The sequence below is a fragment of the Filicampus tigris genome, chromosome 13 (assembly GCF_054856515.1).
Source record: "Filicampus tigris isolate MCC_2025a chromosome 13, RoL_Ftig_1.0, whole genome shotgun sequence".
NCBI lineage: Eukaryota > Metazoa > Chordata > Actinopteri > Syngnathiformes > Syngnathidae > Filicampus > Filicampus tigris.
In genome coordinates this window covers 18,260,980-18,279,326 of record NC_141229.1, presented here as the reverse complement: position 1 = coordinate 18,279,326, position 18,347 = coordinate 18,260,980, and the positions used below count along the sequence as shown (strand labels likewise).

The 18,347-nt window shown below is 39.3% G+C and overlaps 1 protein-coding gene across 2 annotated transcripts in view; it reads right to left on the bottom strand.

Annotated features, from left to right (window-relative positions):
* Positions 1 to 18,347, bottom strand: part of alk (ALK receptor tyrosine kinase) — a 452,952-nt gene that overhangs the window by 248,055 nt on the left and 186,550 nt on the right. For both annotated transcript variants that reach the window (XM_086049008.1, XM_086049009.1), the window contains exon 3: positions 12,145 to 12,294. In XM_086049008.1, coding sequence (XP_085905134.1) covers positions 12,145 to 12,294 — 150 coding nt within the window. The remainder of the gene's footprint in view (positions 1 to 12,144; positions 12,295 to 18,347) is intronic.

Below are 18,347 nucleotides of genomic sequence, written 5' to 3'. Positions count from 1 at the left end.
ACAGGAAAGGAAAAAGTGATGCTGTAAACTTTTACTCAATTTAAATGAGGGAAAACAGCTGACTAAGCGAAAATGCTAAGCATTACGGCGGTATGATATGATACTTGGTATAGCAGTGAGAGGAAAAACATGACATGCAACATTCTTGGCCGGCCAGCAAAACAATTGTTGAAGACCAGGAAGGTTTCCTGGGGCTTCATTTTTCAAGCATGCGTACGCACAGAAGTGTGCATTAAGCATGCGTAAGAACATACACATGAAAAGTATGGGATTTATCCATTTGGACTTGTGTGTGAGAACGTGCACAAATTTACGCACAGCTCTGACCATGCATACACGCACCAAAAAAAACTTATGGCAGAAGAGTGAACTACAGTCACAACGGCTACACGGACCAACAGCAAACCAACATTTATCAAAGGTTTTCCACACAGAGCTGGAGTCATAAATTCATTTTCCCCACATTTCAGTGATAGCACCATCACACAACAAATTCAGTTACGTGAACAGGAAATAATTTCATTCAATCAATGCACAGATCATCTCAAACTATATGGGCTGGTGGAATTAACGCACAATTCATTCATGCTGCAAAATAGCTCTGCGGGCGCATGTGCGCCTTCAATAAGAAGACGAGGAGGGCTGGCTGCCCATATACAGTATTGGTCACATGTCCCCAGCCTTCAATATTGGTATCTACTGTATACAAAATGTTATTTCATTAAAGATAATTATTGTGACACATTTTTGGGGGGGATTAAATCTCCCTCGTATGTTGTTGTTTTTTTTTTTTTTCCCTTTTATTGGTAACACCTGCGTTAATTGTTCCAATCAGTACTATTTATTTGTTTTCACTTCTCGGACCAGTACCTCTATTTCAGTCTCGGAGATTCTCACTGCCCTCTTTGCCTTGATTTTGGATTTCTTAAAGGGATTGCTGCTACTATAAATGGTCAATTGGAAGCTTTTCTTAATGCAAATGAGGCTAGACATGCGCGACCATGTCAGTTTAGAACAGGCAGAATGTATCATCCCTCGATACTTACTGGTGTGCGTACTACAGATGTCCGCACAGTGAATAAATAGCGTTTGTTTTTGTTTTTTTAAATTAATGCACATAAAAAATTTCAGTCGTACGAACAAATGTATAACCTGCTCTATGCACTCTGTGATAAATGATGCCTATGGACCTTTGAATGACAGGTAAACAAATCAATATGAGTCCAACGGATAACTGTATTAATTTGTCGGGGTATTGTTCACGGACTTGAATGCTATGCTTTGCACCACGTCCTTGTTGTAGTGACAGCAAAACAAGTTATATTTTGAGAAATAAATACATAAAATAAAAATAAATTACAATTAGTAACACATCATTATGATTTTTAAAAATAAATTCCTTTCTTATTTGAGAACATCGTGTACGTCTGCCTTGCTTCTCCTGTTTCCCTCCTGTTTCCCTGCACTGTCCTAATTCATCCCGTATCAAGAGAATTAAGTCATTTTTGTTTTATTTTTTTATTCTTACATAGGGCTCTTGGAACACACCAGATTTGAAGGAATGTCAATGTATTTTATGGACATTTAAAGACCTGGTAAAGGTACCGGTGTGGATGAAAAACCTAACTGGCTGTTGTAAAACGGAGTGAACACAAAAAAAAACTTGACAGAACATAACAGGATGAAACACAACTTGTGGGACAGGAAGCCTATGATTTCCGCAGCATCTCACGGTCCTTTTAAGTTTTGTCATGTTCTGACGATTTTAGTGCATTATTTGTCCTGTTTTAGCACCGGACTCAAGTCAAGCTACAACACAGTCTGGGAGGGGGTATAAAGCCAAACCCAGCAGTGGAGCTTTGCCCTGGTCGGCAAGAAAGTAAAGTCAGTGAAATTCAAATTCAGAGTCACTAGAAGTAACAGTTTAATTATTATATTTTTTTTGTTTTTGTTTTTTGATGGTTCTTTTTTTGGGCGAGAAGCGGGGTTGCCCTTCGCCTGGCCATTTTAAATTGTGTTTCAAAACATCCCTAATAAGCATAACAGATCTCCTAAATGTTGTATTAGTGTTGCAGGATCATTCACAGGTAGAAACAGCACATATTAAGTGGTCTTGAATGTGGCCTGTTGTTCTTGTCCTTATAGTGCTGGGCAGTTTATCCACCAAGCAGAAGGATCATTGGATGGATTATTGATTGAACGGGTTGTTCGGTTCACTGGCAACAAATTTGACATCGAAGACAGAAGGAAAACATCAGGCACTGGAGAACTTCAAGGTTAGACTGTGCATTACAAATTAGTGTTAGAACACTCCCGTTTCTTCATGATGCAGTAACCTCTTAGATCAGAGGAGCCCTCAAGGTTCAATCATTGATGAAAAGAGAAAAGCAACCTTGGCTAATCCATACTAGATCATTAGCAGTGACTTATCAGGTGGGACAGGGGAATCTGTGAAATGATGGTTGAAGGGAAAAGCCTCTTTGGGGGGGTGGGTTATTTGGGCACAGGCAGGTCTTAACAAAAATCGCAAAAATAAACAGAACTTTGAAAAGAATAATGTTGCATGAGGTAAAAAGAAAAGATGGTGAACTTTGAAGCTAGTTTCACTTTAACATTTAACCGTAAGTTACAGCAGTGAGGATATATCTCTGATTTATGTACGATGTCCACAAAAAGCTCTGTACCAAGTCACAATCGTATTCATTGGTTAATTCAATACTGACTCATATGCTGTTATGCTGTTTACCTGTGATGGTCAGAGGGAAAAATATATATGGTTTATGGTTAATGGTTTATCAAGAAAAACTGCAGCCTTTTTGGTTACAGTGGTTGTATTAAAGCAAGCTTATAATAGCTCGCAGAAACTGTTAGTCGAGACGCCATGACAACTAATGCGCCCAGCCATAATTGCCTGCAAGAAACAGGGCCGTGACATAACGGCGTTGAAATTCGGCTTGACACAGTCATCTCCCCAATTCAGCACTGCATTTTCTTGGTCATTCTCATAATTTTCCAGAGTCAATACTGACGGAAGGTTCGTCAACCCGTCACTGACCACGCCTGTTTTACAGACTTTATGTCAGATGAGGTCGGTGCTGCAGCGCATAATAAATAATCAGCAGCAAGCTGCTCAGGTTGCATCTTTTCCGTTTAACACTAGAATGCCCAGAAACCTGTCATTTGACTATTTCTGGTGTACATTTGACTATGTCACCCTGCCATATCCCCTGCTAATTTGGCAGGTAATAGCCAATTTACAAATGAAAGGTTGCTAATTATAGCCAGCAGAGTTGTTTGTTAAATATCACCCAGATTTGTAGTATCAATAGACAGATAGATATCCAAGTCTGGATGCCACATTCACAGCCGTCTAACCGGCCGGATGGTTCCGTTGTTGGTTGAGGAAACGGAATTCTAACACCCTGCCTGGCAGGCCAATTTTTTTTTTCTATGATGGCTTATTAGGGTCACCTAGCGAGGAAAAAAAATCAAACACATATATATATCTATAGGTAAACAATCTGGTGTATCACTCAATAACTGGTGGGTGCAAGGGACGGCCCAGTCAACGACTTTACATCACATCCGTTCCTAATATGACACCATGCATTAAAATTAACCACGGGGATTATTTTGTAGAATACCGGACTAGACACATTTTGGTGTTTGAGGGCCAGTCTATTTCATATTTCTTTTCAGTTCTAATAAGATAAATGTATTTATTTCTGTACTGTATATAATTTTCAATATTCATGGGAAATGGATTTCTGATTAGTTTTTTTTTATACAGCTTAGTCTTGCCATGCAAGCATTTGCAACAGCTTCAGTAAAACATGACTTTTTGAGAGTACTTAAAGGCTTTTTCATTTTTCAACAACAAACTCGGTTTTATATATTTTTGGTCAGGAACTTTAAGCTGGCATACATTTTCAATAATATGAACTTGTTTTGGAGCAATCCTTACATAACTAACTGCCCCTGGAATGTGCATTTCTTAGTGTGACATCATTTGCAGAACTGAGCACCAAATTCACTGTATAACGTGTGGACAAGGGAATGTACTATACCAGGGGTCGCAACCTTCAACACTCAAAGACCCATTTTGACCCAGTTTGCACGGAAAAGAAAACACTGGGAGCCGCAAACACTTTTTGACATGTAAAATGAAAATGTGTATATAGTATCTATCTATCTATCTATCTATCTATCTATCTATCTATCTATCTATCTATCTATCTATATAAAGCTATATATATATATATATATATATATATATATATATATATATATATATATATATATATATATATATATATATATATATATATATATATATATATAGAGAGAGAGAGAGAGAGAGAGAGAGAGAGAGAGAGAGAGAGAGAGAGAGAGATAGAGAGAACTATGAACTACATCTACATTGACTATCTATCTACCTATCTATCTATCTATCTCTCTATTATCTATCTATAGAGAGATAGACAGATAGATAGATAGATATCCATCTATCTATCAATATATATATATATATGTATATATATATATATATATATATATATATAGAGAGAGAGAGAGAGAGAGAGATAGATGGATAGATAGATAGATAGATAGATAGATAGATAGATAGATAGATAGATAGATAGATAGATAGATAGATAGATAGATAGAAAAATAGATAGATAGATAGATAGATAGATAGATAGATAGATAGATAGATAGATAGATAGATAGATAGATAGATAGATAGATAGATAGATAGATAGAGATACTGTATACACTAGTGTTGTTGCGATGCCATTTTTTGGCCCCGATACCGATTCCAATACCCAGCTGTGCGGTATCGGCTGCCGATACCATACTGATACCAGACTTTTGGAAAAAAAAAAAAAAAAAAAAAAAAAAGAGATTTTTGAGCATTTTTTACTTGTAATTCTAAAGAACTGCATACTCACTTGGATTTAAAACCATTGCTATCATGGCTTGGTGTCGGACTTAAAAACCTTTGTGAAACAGGAAAAAATAATAAATAATATACACAAGGTATCTTTGAGAGAGATTGTGTCGGATTAATTACAAAAGCTATAGGACATTATTATAAAAGTTTTTTTTGAATATTAATGACCCATCACAACAACTTTCGCTCCCAAATCCACTTTCAAAACCAAAAACAAGCAGTAGAAAAATCCAACAAGTTCAACTCCAAAATCCAAAATTGAGCAGGGTTTGTTGTTGCGGTCCATTCCCCTTGTTCATGCTCGCTGACGCTGCCGCCACCGCTGCCGCAAGCTCTTGGTGCTTGTTCACATGCATTGTCCTCAAATGTTTTATCAGGTTTGACGTATTGAACCTGGCCACTTTAGTTCCACCTCTTGCAACTTTCGCACCGCTAATTTTGCACTTAGCGGTGCAACTTTGGCACCGCTAATTTTGCACTTAGCTGTTGTACTCGCTGGAGTTTCTATGTTGAAGTACATTAGTTCCATATTGCTGCCGACATTATTTCTCCTGTACCTCAATGGTTTTTTTTCTCTCAACATGAAAAAGCAGCACCACCATTGGTTAAGAGCATCCACTCTGGGCCAATAGCGACGGCTAATACTGAACAGTCACCACACACCAGTGTTGTGAATGAGCAAGATACTGTACAAGGCGCTGCATTCAATGTAAAGTGAGCAGGGTTTGTTGTTGCGGTCAATTCCCCTTGTTAATGCTCACTGCCGGCGCCCCCGCAAACTCTTGGTGCTCGTTCCCATGTTTCGTCCTCAAATGTTGCATCAGGTTTAACGTATTGCACTTTGGTTCCGGAGACGTCACTACAGATGATGTCACATCATAACCGCACGTAAAAAAAATGAGCCGATCAAGCCCTGGCTGAATTACTACTATCACCATAAATGTCCACTTTATGCTTCATGTGTCAATTTGGATTAAAGTCCAATATAAAGTCAATACTGTTACTCAAAACAACTGCAGAGTCGATCTCCCCACTGTCAGCTTTGATCCCTCCGCCCGCCTGCATTTTGGCCTCTTGACGTCAATGTCGGATGTTTGCGACCTGGAAGTTCAGACTGCGGTCGCATTGCAAAAAAAAATTTGATAGGTATCCAATCTAGGACCACTTATGAAAGTGGCCCAAAACACTGACTTACTAAGAAGAAATATTCACGTTTTTGAGACAAATAATATGCACGTCAATCGGACACTTATAATTTATTTTCCGAAGCCACGCAGAGCCGCAACATAAGGATGAAAGAGCCGCATGCGGTTCCGGAGCCGCGGGTTGCCGAGCCATGTACAATAACATAAAATGGCAGTATTTACTCTTATTTTTTATTGTTGCTGTAAGACGGAGTCCCCCAACTAAAAAATGACACTTTTTCAAGAAATAAACATTATTACGCCGCTTGGCTTTCTTCCACACAATGAGGAAATAGGCAGAGATTCTCACTTGTCATTTTGAGCATTCAAGAGCGTTTATAGCTTTGTTCTCAAGCTGTTATCATTTATTTGAAGGCAGAGAACAGATTTTCTGCCTCATTGCTTAATTTCATTTGGAAAATATCAATGACTAAATTGCCCAGCTCTGTCTTTCAATTGTGATGCACATGCATACAACACAAGGCATGCAACGGAAGGTACTGTAGATTTACATGTATCCTGGTGAAAACAAATCATCTTAATAAGATTATAATGTATCCAACAATGGTATCGTGGAATGCACTGCCAAAAAATATCAATCAAGAAAATAACAAACGTCGATTTTCTGAAAGTGCATTTTCAGTCAGTCTTTCTGTTGATATTGGTTGGTTGAGGCTGCCTAGTGTAAAACACTAAGCTCATGTCAAATAGAAATTATCTATATGTAAAATACTCGCATTAAGTTAATGTATGTGCATTTACATTTCACTATCTAAGCATTTACAGGGCCTGACACTGCAAGCAATATGCCCGCAAATGCGGCCAATTTTATACTATGTGCTGCAGGCGCGGAGCGTAGGTATCAGCAAAGAGGGGGCGGAGCATTCTCGATGGGCCTCAATGAAAGTCACTTTACCACGGTACCGGGCTGCGCTTTGGACCGGGTGCGGCAAAAAACACCAACCCCCATACCTACACTGTCGTTTGTACACCCCTGGTTTAACCCCTGCTTGCTGCTGTGGAAAAAACATAAAATAACTAATTGTTCAAACCATCCATGGTTGCTACTGTGATTCTCCTCGATCTTAATGTAATAATTGTTCTGTGAAATTTCTATGAGGACTGCCAAATGTTCTCATTACTTGCTTTTCCCAAAGCAATGAGATGACTAACCACCTCCGCAACATCAGTTATGTGGGAAGTATTAAAGTATCTTCCAGTCCTTACTCTTAAGTGTTAACTGTTTTTTTTCTCCTGTGTACACAAGCGCAGGGAACATCTTATTTATTATACTGTATTATTATTAACAATTATTAGTCATTATCATCGGAGTACTAGCAGCAGTAGTAGTGCCTTTGTACCATTTTATTCATACAGGGACAGAATAATGAACAACAGTACGCTTTTCCAAATATACTTTGTAAATGCACCAAAGTTAGCATAGCTCTAGTTTACATTTGTAGTCCTTCGGCAAGTGATAAGAAATACAGTATGATGAAAGAATGTAGACAATAAAAGATAGGGTGCAGACTGTAGAGTCCCAGAACCACAGTGCCAGTTGTGAAGTCCATGGTTGCTTTTCGTAAACTGTGTAGTTTTACTGTATATAAAATAAGTCTATCAGCCCAATGGGGTTAGACTATTGCTGCCGTTTGGAGAAGGCCAAGCCACTGGGATTCTACTATTGTAGTAATTTTTCATGCATCTGAGCATTCAAGTCCCTTACTTGGACCACAGTGAACAATGTCAGATATACACCTGGGGGCCAAACCAGTATCACACCTGTCCAAAACCTGAGATCATAATAAGTTAAACAAAATAAGTATGGCACCAAAAAAAGTTCAAACCAACTACATATCATAATCGAGGACGTAATTGAATAGAATATTTGTGACACGTATGAAATGAACATGAGTTTGTAGGAATCAGCAGAGGATTTCACTTTACATGTTGTGAAGTAGCCGAAATTGACTTCAGCTTTCCAGAAATCAATATAAGCAAATGGCAATTTTGTCATAAAAATGATTTTTAACAGACCTGGGCAGTCCGTCCCACGGACGGAACCGTCTGCCCCTCCGTAAAGGATGGACGTCCATTTTTGGGATGGAGACAAGTTTTAAAAAGGGGACGGACTAAGCAAGGCCGGAGGTGGATTTTAGTCCAGCCAATTTATCGTGCATGTGACGTGGTTGCGAGGCGGCCAAAGTTCATCTCAACAGAGCATCCACCTGCTGAGGAATCTAATGACTTTTAATATCTGTAACGAAATTTTAACAATGGTTTACCGCTCACTCAACCAATCCATTCTTCCATTCAACATTTCATCCTGGTACAACCTGCTCACCACCAAACACAAAACCACACTTTCTCGAATAATAAATCAGGCCAGCAAAATATGAGGTTCACTACAAACCCCCCTGTCTGGACTCTACAACCGTCCAGTGATCAGGAAGGCCACTCTGATAACAGAAGAAACCTCCCATCCCTTCACCATTCATTTCAACTACTGCCGTCAGAGAGAAGGTATAAAATTCCACTGGCCCAAAAAAATATTTACAAGAACTCATTCATTCCATCTGCCACAACCATTTTGAACACTTTGAAATAGATCATTGATTGCATGTTTTTTTTTTTTTTTTTGTAATGTGTCTTGGTCAGTTTGTGAGCCATGTCAAAGAAGAATTTATGTCATCATTGTGACAGACAATGAAGTATTCTATTCTATTCAACCTACAAAATGGGTAGATGGCCATAATTGCCTCCGAACACTTCAAACGCGCCGCTAGTTACCCAACTGCACAGGAGAATTTTCAACAAGAGGTACAGCTCGAGTTCTACTAGTACGACAAGTGATGAGACCTAACTGCGTGAGCAGCGTCAGAGCCAGCACACTGGCGAGTGATGCCAGCATGTCGCTTGACTGTCTGCTGCTGAAGGAGAATGTAGCTTTAGTTGTGCTAAAGCTAATGCAAACAAATATTGCCGTCTTGGTAAAGTTGAACAGCTGTAAAAAACTATAAAAAGTAAAAACATAACAGTTATAGCAAGCTCCTCGCTCACGGTCCTCCAAGCCTGATCTCTTTTTTTCTTGTCCTGTAACTGGTAGATACCACAACGATAATCCCACACAAGACCCACCGAGTGTACAGGACACTGTGTGTGATGTAGCACTCCCCGATGCTGATTGACTGCCGCGAGGCAAAGAGGGGAAAAAAAGTTCATTTGTTTAACCGTGCCAACTGGATGAATGGGCAAATTTTTGGGGCTTCGCTCCGCTCCAAACGCATCATCCACGCTGCCTTGCACGTAACCGCGCCAGCCCGCGCTAACTACATTGACTTCAATTGAATCGCGCAGCCAGAAACGCCCTCAACGGAACCAGCGAGCCAATCAGGTACCCGAAAGGCTGACCAATGGGAGCGCTCCCTGGAACAAGCGTCTCCGCCCATAGCCAATTCCTGTTGGCGTTTTTACTGACGAGCAACGATAAAAAAGACAGCGACAACAATGGATATCATGCCTGCTACAACAAAGGTATTTAATTGTATTTAATTGATCTGGAAGGTGGCGGCACGGTGGTCGACTGGTTAGCACGTCCGCCTCACAGTTCAGAGGTCGTGGGTTCGATCCCGGCTCTGGCCTCCCTGTGTGGAGTTTGCATGTTCTCCCCGTGCCTGCGTGGGTTTTCTCCGGGCACTCCGGTTTCCTCCCACATTCCAAAAACATGCATGGTAAGTTGATTGGATACTCTAAATTGCCCCTAGGTGTGATTGTGAGTGCGGATGTTTGTCTCTGTGTGCCCTGCGATTGGCTGGCAACCAGTTCAGGGTGTCCCCCGCCTACTGCCCAAAGACAGCTGGGATAGGCTCCAGCACGCCCCGCGACCCTTGTGAGGAGAAGCGGTACAGATAATGGATGGATGGATGGATGATCTGGAAGGTGGCAACGAAGGTGGTATGTCCGTGTGTAGGATTCTTTACACACACATACATGACATAACACCCACGCCGCTGCCAAACTAGTTTGATTCACACGGCTGACCTGTTTTCTGAATCTGAGCCGTGATTGGTCATTGTGAGCAGTTGTGATGTCATTTTCAATCAACAGAAGACAAAATGTCCACCCCCAGAGATGGCTAAAAACGAGTGCATTTTGCTGCTTAATTTATATTCCACAAACGCAAAATTAATCAGAATGTTGTTTCAACTAGTGGGCCTGCTGGGAATATATATTCTTGAAAAAAAGTGTTTGGGTTGACTTCTGCTTTAGGGTCATAAAATACAAAAAGCTCTGTCATTACATTGCAGTGATGCCAGAGAAATCATAATCATGGATAATAGGGTAATATTTGCAGTGAATCCATTTAACATTTAATTTTACATAAGCCTCAACTAAAAGAAATGGTCGATGTAATCAAAGACTGAGCCTTCAGGAATTTAAGGAAGAAGTGAATACTGTTCACGTCAATCAATACTGCTGATAGCCACAATAACCATTGCCTTTCCTATATTATTTTTTTTTTTACCCCAGACTACTTCAATTAGCTGGCGTCACACCTTGCTCTTCCTGAGCTAATCTTCAAAGTACCCTCAGTATTTATTTATTTATTTTTGAAGCTTCAGCTTCACCACAACTAAGCTTTAACCCATCTAAAGAACTGGATCAGTAACAAACCGATTGCTTGTGTGACTCAACGTTGAACATCTTTCATGTGATGAGTTAGGTAGTGAAGAAAACAACACTAGCAGCCCCACAGATCACACCCATGAAGTATTCATCCCTTTTTTTTTACATCCCTTTTAAATTGCCAGTATCAGGGAAAATGTGTGGATACAGCAGCTTGCCCAGCTCAATTATTCAAAACACACCAACTATGTTGTGGTTAACCGTCGGCTTGAACATGATTATGCAAATATATTTCCTTTGTACTCTGTGTTGCCTTGCCTCCAATCATGATCAACTTTGATTCTTTTTGGATGCGGCTGTGCTGCTGTGTAAAAAAACAATGGCAAATAGGTGAAGGAAAAAATCATCACTGGATACAGTACATATTCTTTTACATAGTTTATTACACGGTATGTGGAAAAAATTGTGAAAATGTGATTTTCAGGTTGGCAAATCATGTTAGACTGTGTAATGCTGCATTCACTTGACTTGGACTAATAGTTAAATTATATGTATATACGATACAAACTGGACATACATATAAAGTGAACCCTCTAAAGTAAAATTCCCTTGAAGTCATACTAGGAGGTAATCAACATTTTCAGAAAATAATATGCCTCTCAAGTCACACAAAGCCTCGGAGTTTGACCTACTGCTCTGCAAACATCACCACAAATCAAAAGAATTAACTCTGGGCAGATTTTTTTTTCCTCCTTTGGCTTTTTCAGTTGCATTTTTTATTTCAATTTTGGTCGCATTTTATAAAGGACCGGCCTCAACCAGGTGTATTAAGAAAGAATACACCTCTGAAATTACTTGAAGTAAGTGGACCTTGCACAGCATGACCATGTGTCTTTTTTCCATGCATTTTGTATTTCCAATTTTATTTCACCCATCTGGTCTCAGACTTGTTGCTTATGATGCTAGCAAAAATACAGAAATAAATAGACTTCTCTGTCTCCCCCATTTCACCATCACCTCAGGAGATAAAATGGCAGAAACTGTTTTCTCATCCTCCTCCAAGGTATGAAAATGAATGATGCTTGAGAAGGTGGAAAATGTGAGTTTTGGTTTTTCAGACTACTGATTCAGTAAACTATGTTCTGATCTTTCAGAGGGAACATTTCATGAAAAGATATTATCTAAATAGCTTTTTGCAAACGTTGCTTACTGTTTTTTTTTTGTGTGTGTGTTGGACCAATGTGAGATGCTTCAAAAATACTCTCCCCCTGAAAGTAGATAATGGCTACTTCTTCATAAAGTCAAGTGCAAACAGGGCATATATTAATGAAAAGTGAAACTCCCTTGTAATGGGGAGGGGTGCGATACCTTCGCTCTTACCTTCCTCCCACCCTTGGGGACTTCCTGCCCTCTTTTCGGTCTTTTGGTCTTGTTCTTTCCATGTGTGCCCTGTCGCCACTATGCTCCATGTAAACTCAGGGCCACCAGCTACATTCTGGTCACATGCTTTACTTCTGTCGCACGGGGGATCTAGTAGAGAAAACATTCAGAATTATCCCCGGCAGAGATTTTCATACAATGAAAATAAATATAACAGCAATAGTAGCGTACGCAATACAAATTATGAATGGACAAACAAATTGCTTGAGAGAAGCAAGCGACACTCACAAAAGGAAAAGACACAAAGTGCAGTGACCAGATGATGCTTGATTTTAATCATCTAGGCCAAAAGTCATTTGATGAATGGAAACATAACATATTTAAGGAAACATGACGCCAATGAGAAAAGAGGATGCTCAGATAAGTGCATCAAGACACACTTTGTTTTAATTCAAGTTATATTTAACAAATAGTCACGTAAGATCATGCATCAAACGACTGTTATTACGTAAGATCATGCATCAAACGACTGTTATTAATTTGATTAACTACGATCATTCACCATCATAATCACCATCACCATCCACCTTTGGAAGGTAAACACAGATAAGGGGTGACAATGGGGGGCTGATGGTAATGCTCTATAAAAAACAAGAACAAAAAAAAAGAAAGAAATATATTGGGAAAAATAAAAATTGTCTCTCTGTGCAGCCCGGTAGGTTGACCCCCCCGCAGTTTATTAGCTAGGAGCAGAGACGCAATCTTTAGAGGCTCGTCCACTAAACACATACAATACAGTACATGCATTGTCTTTGTTTACTTCCCTCTTCCAGGTTTCCTTAAGGCATTGAAATGTCTATGTCAATATGTTAAAGTAAGTAAATGTAATAGTCCAGACAGTGTTGAAGTATAATGTGTGGTTGCTGATCACACTAATGAGTGTGACATAATTAGCACATGGCTCGAGGGTGAATTAATTTAACAGTCGGCTAACCATATGTTAAACAAACTATAAATTATGTTCAAGCCAACAACCTTTTGGCACAGTTTGAGAGTGTTCCTCGTGAGTATGAAGGTAATTTTTGAACAATCAGTTTTACTACAAGGAGTGGAAACAAAGGCATGGGCGGTGCTTCAGAGGAGATTGGGCCTTTTCTGTTGCTGGTCCTTCTCTTTGGAATGACCTTCATTTGAATGTTAGGCAAGCCCCCTCTCTGTACATTTTTAAAACCCGTTTGAAGAAACATTTCTATTCTTTGGCTTTTGATATGACGTGAGACTGACAGTTTTAGGCTGTTTTCCGGTGTCTATTGTATATAGTATTTTGTGTTAAAGCAGCACTGGGCAGGAAATTCGACCTTCATACATTTTTTTTCACAACTCTTTGGGTGAAACATTGACTTACAAGTAGTTGAATGGGACTTTTGTCATGCCCTGGGGGGTCTGTATCGTTTTTACTGGCACTAAGCAACTTTGGAAGCAACCCTGGCACAAAAAAAAACCCAAATGTCCGGAATTGCTTTACGGCATACTCACTTCCTCCTTTCGCTATAAGGACAGAAGTCGATTCGAACGTCTACTCGGTATTACTGGTGTCATGGCAGAAGCCTCAAAACAAACAAAAAACGAAAAGTATTGTTTGAACAAAATTAGATTCATTACCTCATAGTTATTCATCTTTAACACAGCCACTGGAAATAGAAATATAATTCAGTCCAACTTGCAGGCCAGCGAGAGCTCAGGATTTCACAACACTACGGGAAATGTGGTTCACGTTTGTCAAAACATGACCGCTTTTGTCCACATGGCGCCGCCATAATCAACCAAAACTGACATATGACACAGTCTTGCTTTAATATATTTATTTCTCTTGTTGTATTATTGATATTTTGTTGTTGTATGTAAAGTGCTTTGTTACAGCTGTAGCCGTTGTGAAATGTGCTATATAAATAATGTTGTATTGTATTGTATTGTAATACCATGGATTACAGGTCAGACCTGCACAATGAGTGTTTTTTTTTTTTTTTTGTGCTATGTAAATGGTTGCATTTTTAAAGCCCTGAACTTTGTCATTAGAGAATGTGACAAACTCATTGCACTAAGGTATATGTAGAAGTTAGTTCTAAGTGAAAAGTTTGCTGTAGCAAGCAGGACACGAGTTGTTATTGCAGTTTGTGATCATTTCTGACACTGTTCTACACTAAATGCTGTACTCCACTGATGGGCGAACGTTTGCGAAGGTAGTGTTCTCGTCAGGGTCACTTTAAGGTCGCAACTTTCGCTAAATGTACTCCAGACGTTCGCCTGCACTTTCAAAATTTCCTTGCGACAAGAAAAAACATTAAAACTGCGACCTTGAGCCCTAACGTGAACGCGCATTCGCTAGTTTCTGCAACAGTCGCGAACGTTCGCCCCTCAATGAGATACGGGCTTTAATTTGGTTGAGTGCACATAATGCAATTGTATTTTTAGTTATGTATGTATGTATTTATTTATTCTTAATGCATATACAGAGCTTTTCGCCGTAATTTCCATAATGAACATGGAGCTTTGATTTGTGCCATTTCCGTTCGGCTTTCGGCTCTCTGGCACTTTCCTTTTTTGTGCCATGACCAACTCCTTTTTTCTCCATATCGTCTTTTGCTTTTAATCATTCTAACCTTGAAAGAAGAAATGGTATCCAAAGCATTTTAAAACAGCTGATGTACAGGAGTTCAACAGAGCATTTGAACATTAGCATTAGAACAAGGTAGGTTGTTCAAACCTAGTCATTTCCATAATGGTGCCCCTGTGCTGTCATTGACAAGTCTTTCTTCAACCACATACCCAGCTGCTGGTTTGAATGTAACAGAGGTGGCTGTGACCCCTCCTGTGGGTGGACTTACTCACATGTTGATTTACATTTCAAGGTCAGCAGTGTGTTCTTTTGTGTGCCTATCACTCATTAAATCCACATGCACATTCAAAGCAACTGGAATGACTAAGCAGACAAAATCAGTGCACGTGACTGAAATCAAATCTGGAATATCATTCAATTCTGTGGTGGTTGGTAAATGGTGATGTATAGCATAGAGACAAAAATTCAAACATTTATGGGTGTGTATATTGTCCCTGAATATGACACAGATACCCCCCGGTTTTGTCGTTTTTGAGACAAAATTGACGCAAGGTGAATTCAGAGGTGTCAAATTCGGGTCCAGAAATTAAAAATCCTGCTACAGTTTGGCTTTAGCCACTCAAGAGCTCGTTTACTTTCCAGTTGAGTAGAAGTACCTGTGGCTAAAACCAAACTGTGGCAGGGTTTTTGCTGCCTGTACCTAGATTTGACACCTCTCGATGGACTATACTCAGTCAGGACTGCATGAGAAAATAAAACATAATTAAAAATGATCACTTACTTACATATGTAATATTGAGTATTGCACATTTAAGATTAGGTGGATTTTAACTGGATGCTACATTCTTATACGGTATATTGATTACCTGGTAGGTTTCTCTAATCAGAGAGTTCTGACTGTCTTTCTCTTATCATCTATGTGTTTTGACAGTCGTTATTGTTTTAGAAAATAACTCTCTCTCTGGACCTCTGGTTGATAACACAGAGGCCTTTTGCGTCCTAGACAACAACATTGACACGCTTCGAGATAACAGTTGTGGGCATCGGTGACGGAAGCTGACCTAGGGGAGCTTTGTTTGGTGGACTAAGGGGAAGGGAATTATTCTTCGGGGATATAATCCATAATCTTGATATGTCAGGAGTGATGGGCACCATTTTAATCCCTGATTTCACCAAGCAAGATGGACAGGAAGTCTCAAGTGTGACGATGGAGACGAAAGCATGAATGAAGCAGGTGGGTCGCAGGCCTTTGGTAAGGGCTGTTGTGAAGGTAATGAAGGTAGCTGTGTTTGGGATCCTGGCAGTACTTCTGCATCTGAATCCTTTTCGGGTCCTTGTGTGGTGAGGCAATAATTCTTCTCTCCTTTTATCCACTCCAGGCTGATACTGATGCCTCAGGGTAGTGTGGAGGAGGTTATGCCAGATGCCTCACCTCACCTTTGTTTATGTGTGGGAATTTCATTTAAACTGGTCCTCTCTTTGCCAGAAAAGATTAAAGTTCTCATTGAAATGCAGTCATCTGAGCTCACAGTTTTGGGACAGCCATGTTTTGATGTTTGGCAGGGGTCCGCTAATGAATGTTGGTATTGTTACTTTAACAGGACTCTCAAACAGTTGATTAAAGTCTTTTTTCAAGATTTCAGATGGTTCAGAAAGTAGTTTTGTGATGCCAGAGACAGTGGCACTTAGATACCTGCAAGTAACTATTGTATTTATCTTTATTATTCAATATTTCTATTTGATATGGCTCCAACTTCAAGGACCAGTATATCCATGAATTTGGCACTTGGATTTTGGCTCAATTAGTCTCTGTCCATCTCCTGCTTTGTTCTGACTTCATGGTTGCCATTATTCACAGTGATTTTGCTATTTTCTCTCAGGTTGTTATGGTGACTCTAATCAGTCACATTTGGCTCTGATAGTGGTAAAAATATGTTTATCTTCATTGTGGGTGGTGTTATACTGTATATCATCCATTAATATCAGCATTTTGACTTATTAGCACCAACTTCATTATAAGTGCCTTTAGAGAGTATTGGAAAAAAAAAAACATCATCATCATCTTTTCTGAAGCATTTTTTAACACGTTCCTTTGGAAGTAAATGTGAACCTTTACCACTGTATTTCAATGAGCATGATTCATGACCTTTTTTAGTTTTGTAAGGAAAAATCCTTGCTTGTAGCGCATGCATTTTTGGTGACAGCTTTCACAGGTCGACTTTGTTTTAATTACTCCCTTGGGTATTCCTCACAGGCATTGTCCGGCATTATGGTGTCCTCATTCTAATTATGGAGCTTCTCTTATGCCACTGCAGGGGCTCGCTGTCGATGTCCTGTGGCTGCAGTCTGTTGTCTGCTCCTGGTGCAGACAGCTCCCTGAGATGGTGTTTCCCCACTTGGATTCTTTGTGAGCAGCCATATGTTATTACATTATTGTTTTGAACCTGCAAGTGTGTGTCTCTTTTAACTATGTTAATCACTTAGAGTTGCATTTGGCTTACTGTATAGAAAAGCATTTTATAAATAGGGTTTCATTGATTGAGAATATTGTTGTTTTATTGTCACTCTAAAGATTTTTTTGAAAATGATGCATATTTGTCTTGAGTAAAAGTGCTTTCAAGAGCCCGATATATGTATTACAGAAGTCTATCTTAATTTTTTAAAAAAAAGAAAAATTGGAGGGCGAGAGAAAGCAGGAGCAAGTAGAGGAAACAGCTGCACAGCACCAAGAAAGAAACATGCTGCACTGTGGGGTGGGGGATCGTAAAATCTTGGCACAGTCTTGTTACCAAGTTTGTTTTTCATCATTTTTGTTGCTGTTGAATCACTGTAGTGTGCTTGGTGTCGCCAATCTTTTAGCATGAATATCATGCGGCTATATTTCATTATTTGCTACTTCTATGCTTAAATGCACTTGTGTTTCAGTACAAAAAAATAACGACATAAAAAAACACATTTGCCTGTGACAATACGCATTCTAAATAGTTCAGCATTTGTATTAAGAGATTTTAAGTTGAAAAAAAGCATTTAAAAAAATAGTATTTTGAGAGGGTGGAATGGTCTGCATGATAATGTCATGAGAGATTTATTTGCTGTCTTACAAACATATTTAAACAGATTCTAAGCAAAAATTACTAATCAGAACACAAAGTTTGCATTGATAGTAACCATCAAGACAGTATCTATCGCCGCAGCATTTTACAGCACACACAGCAAGTCAATGTAATGTAAAAGTAACGTCTTCTAAATGAACTAATGGCTGATACTTTTGTTTCAGGTCTCTTAATAACCTAAAATCTTCACTCCCAAAAATAAATTAAAGGCGGTGTAGCATACAAAAAAAAAAAAAAAAGAAAAGAATAATAACAATAATAAAAATACAGTACTCATTTCATCTCATTTTCTGTGCAAATGACACAACAAAATGGGGTCTATTTTAGTAGACTGGCGCCAATACTCTCGGCATAAAAATGGGTGTAACTTCATTTTCGTGCCAGTGTAAGTCTAGTCTAGTTGTTTGGGGCCGTGTTGCGCCTGTCTCGGACCTCCAGCACATGGACTTGCCTCGCCCCCGAGTCGTCTGAAA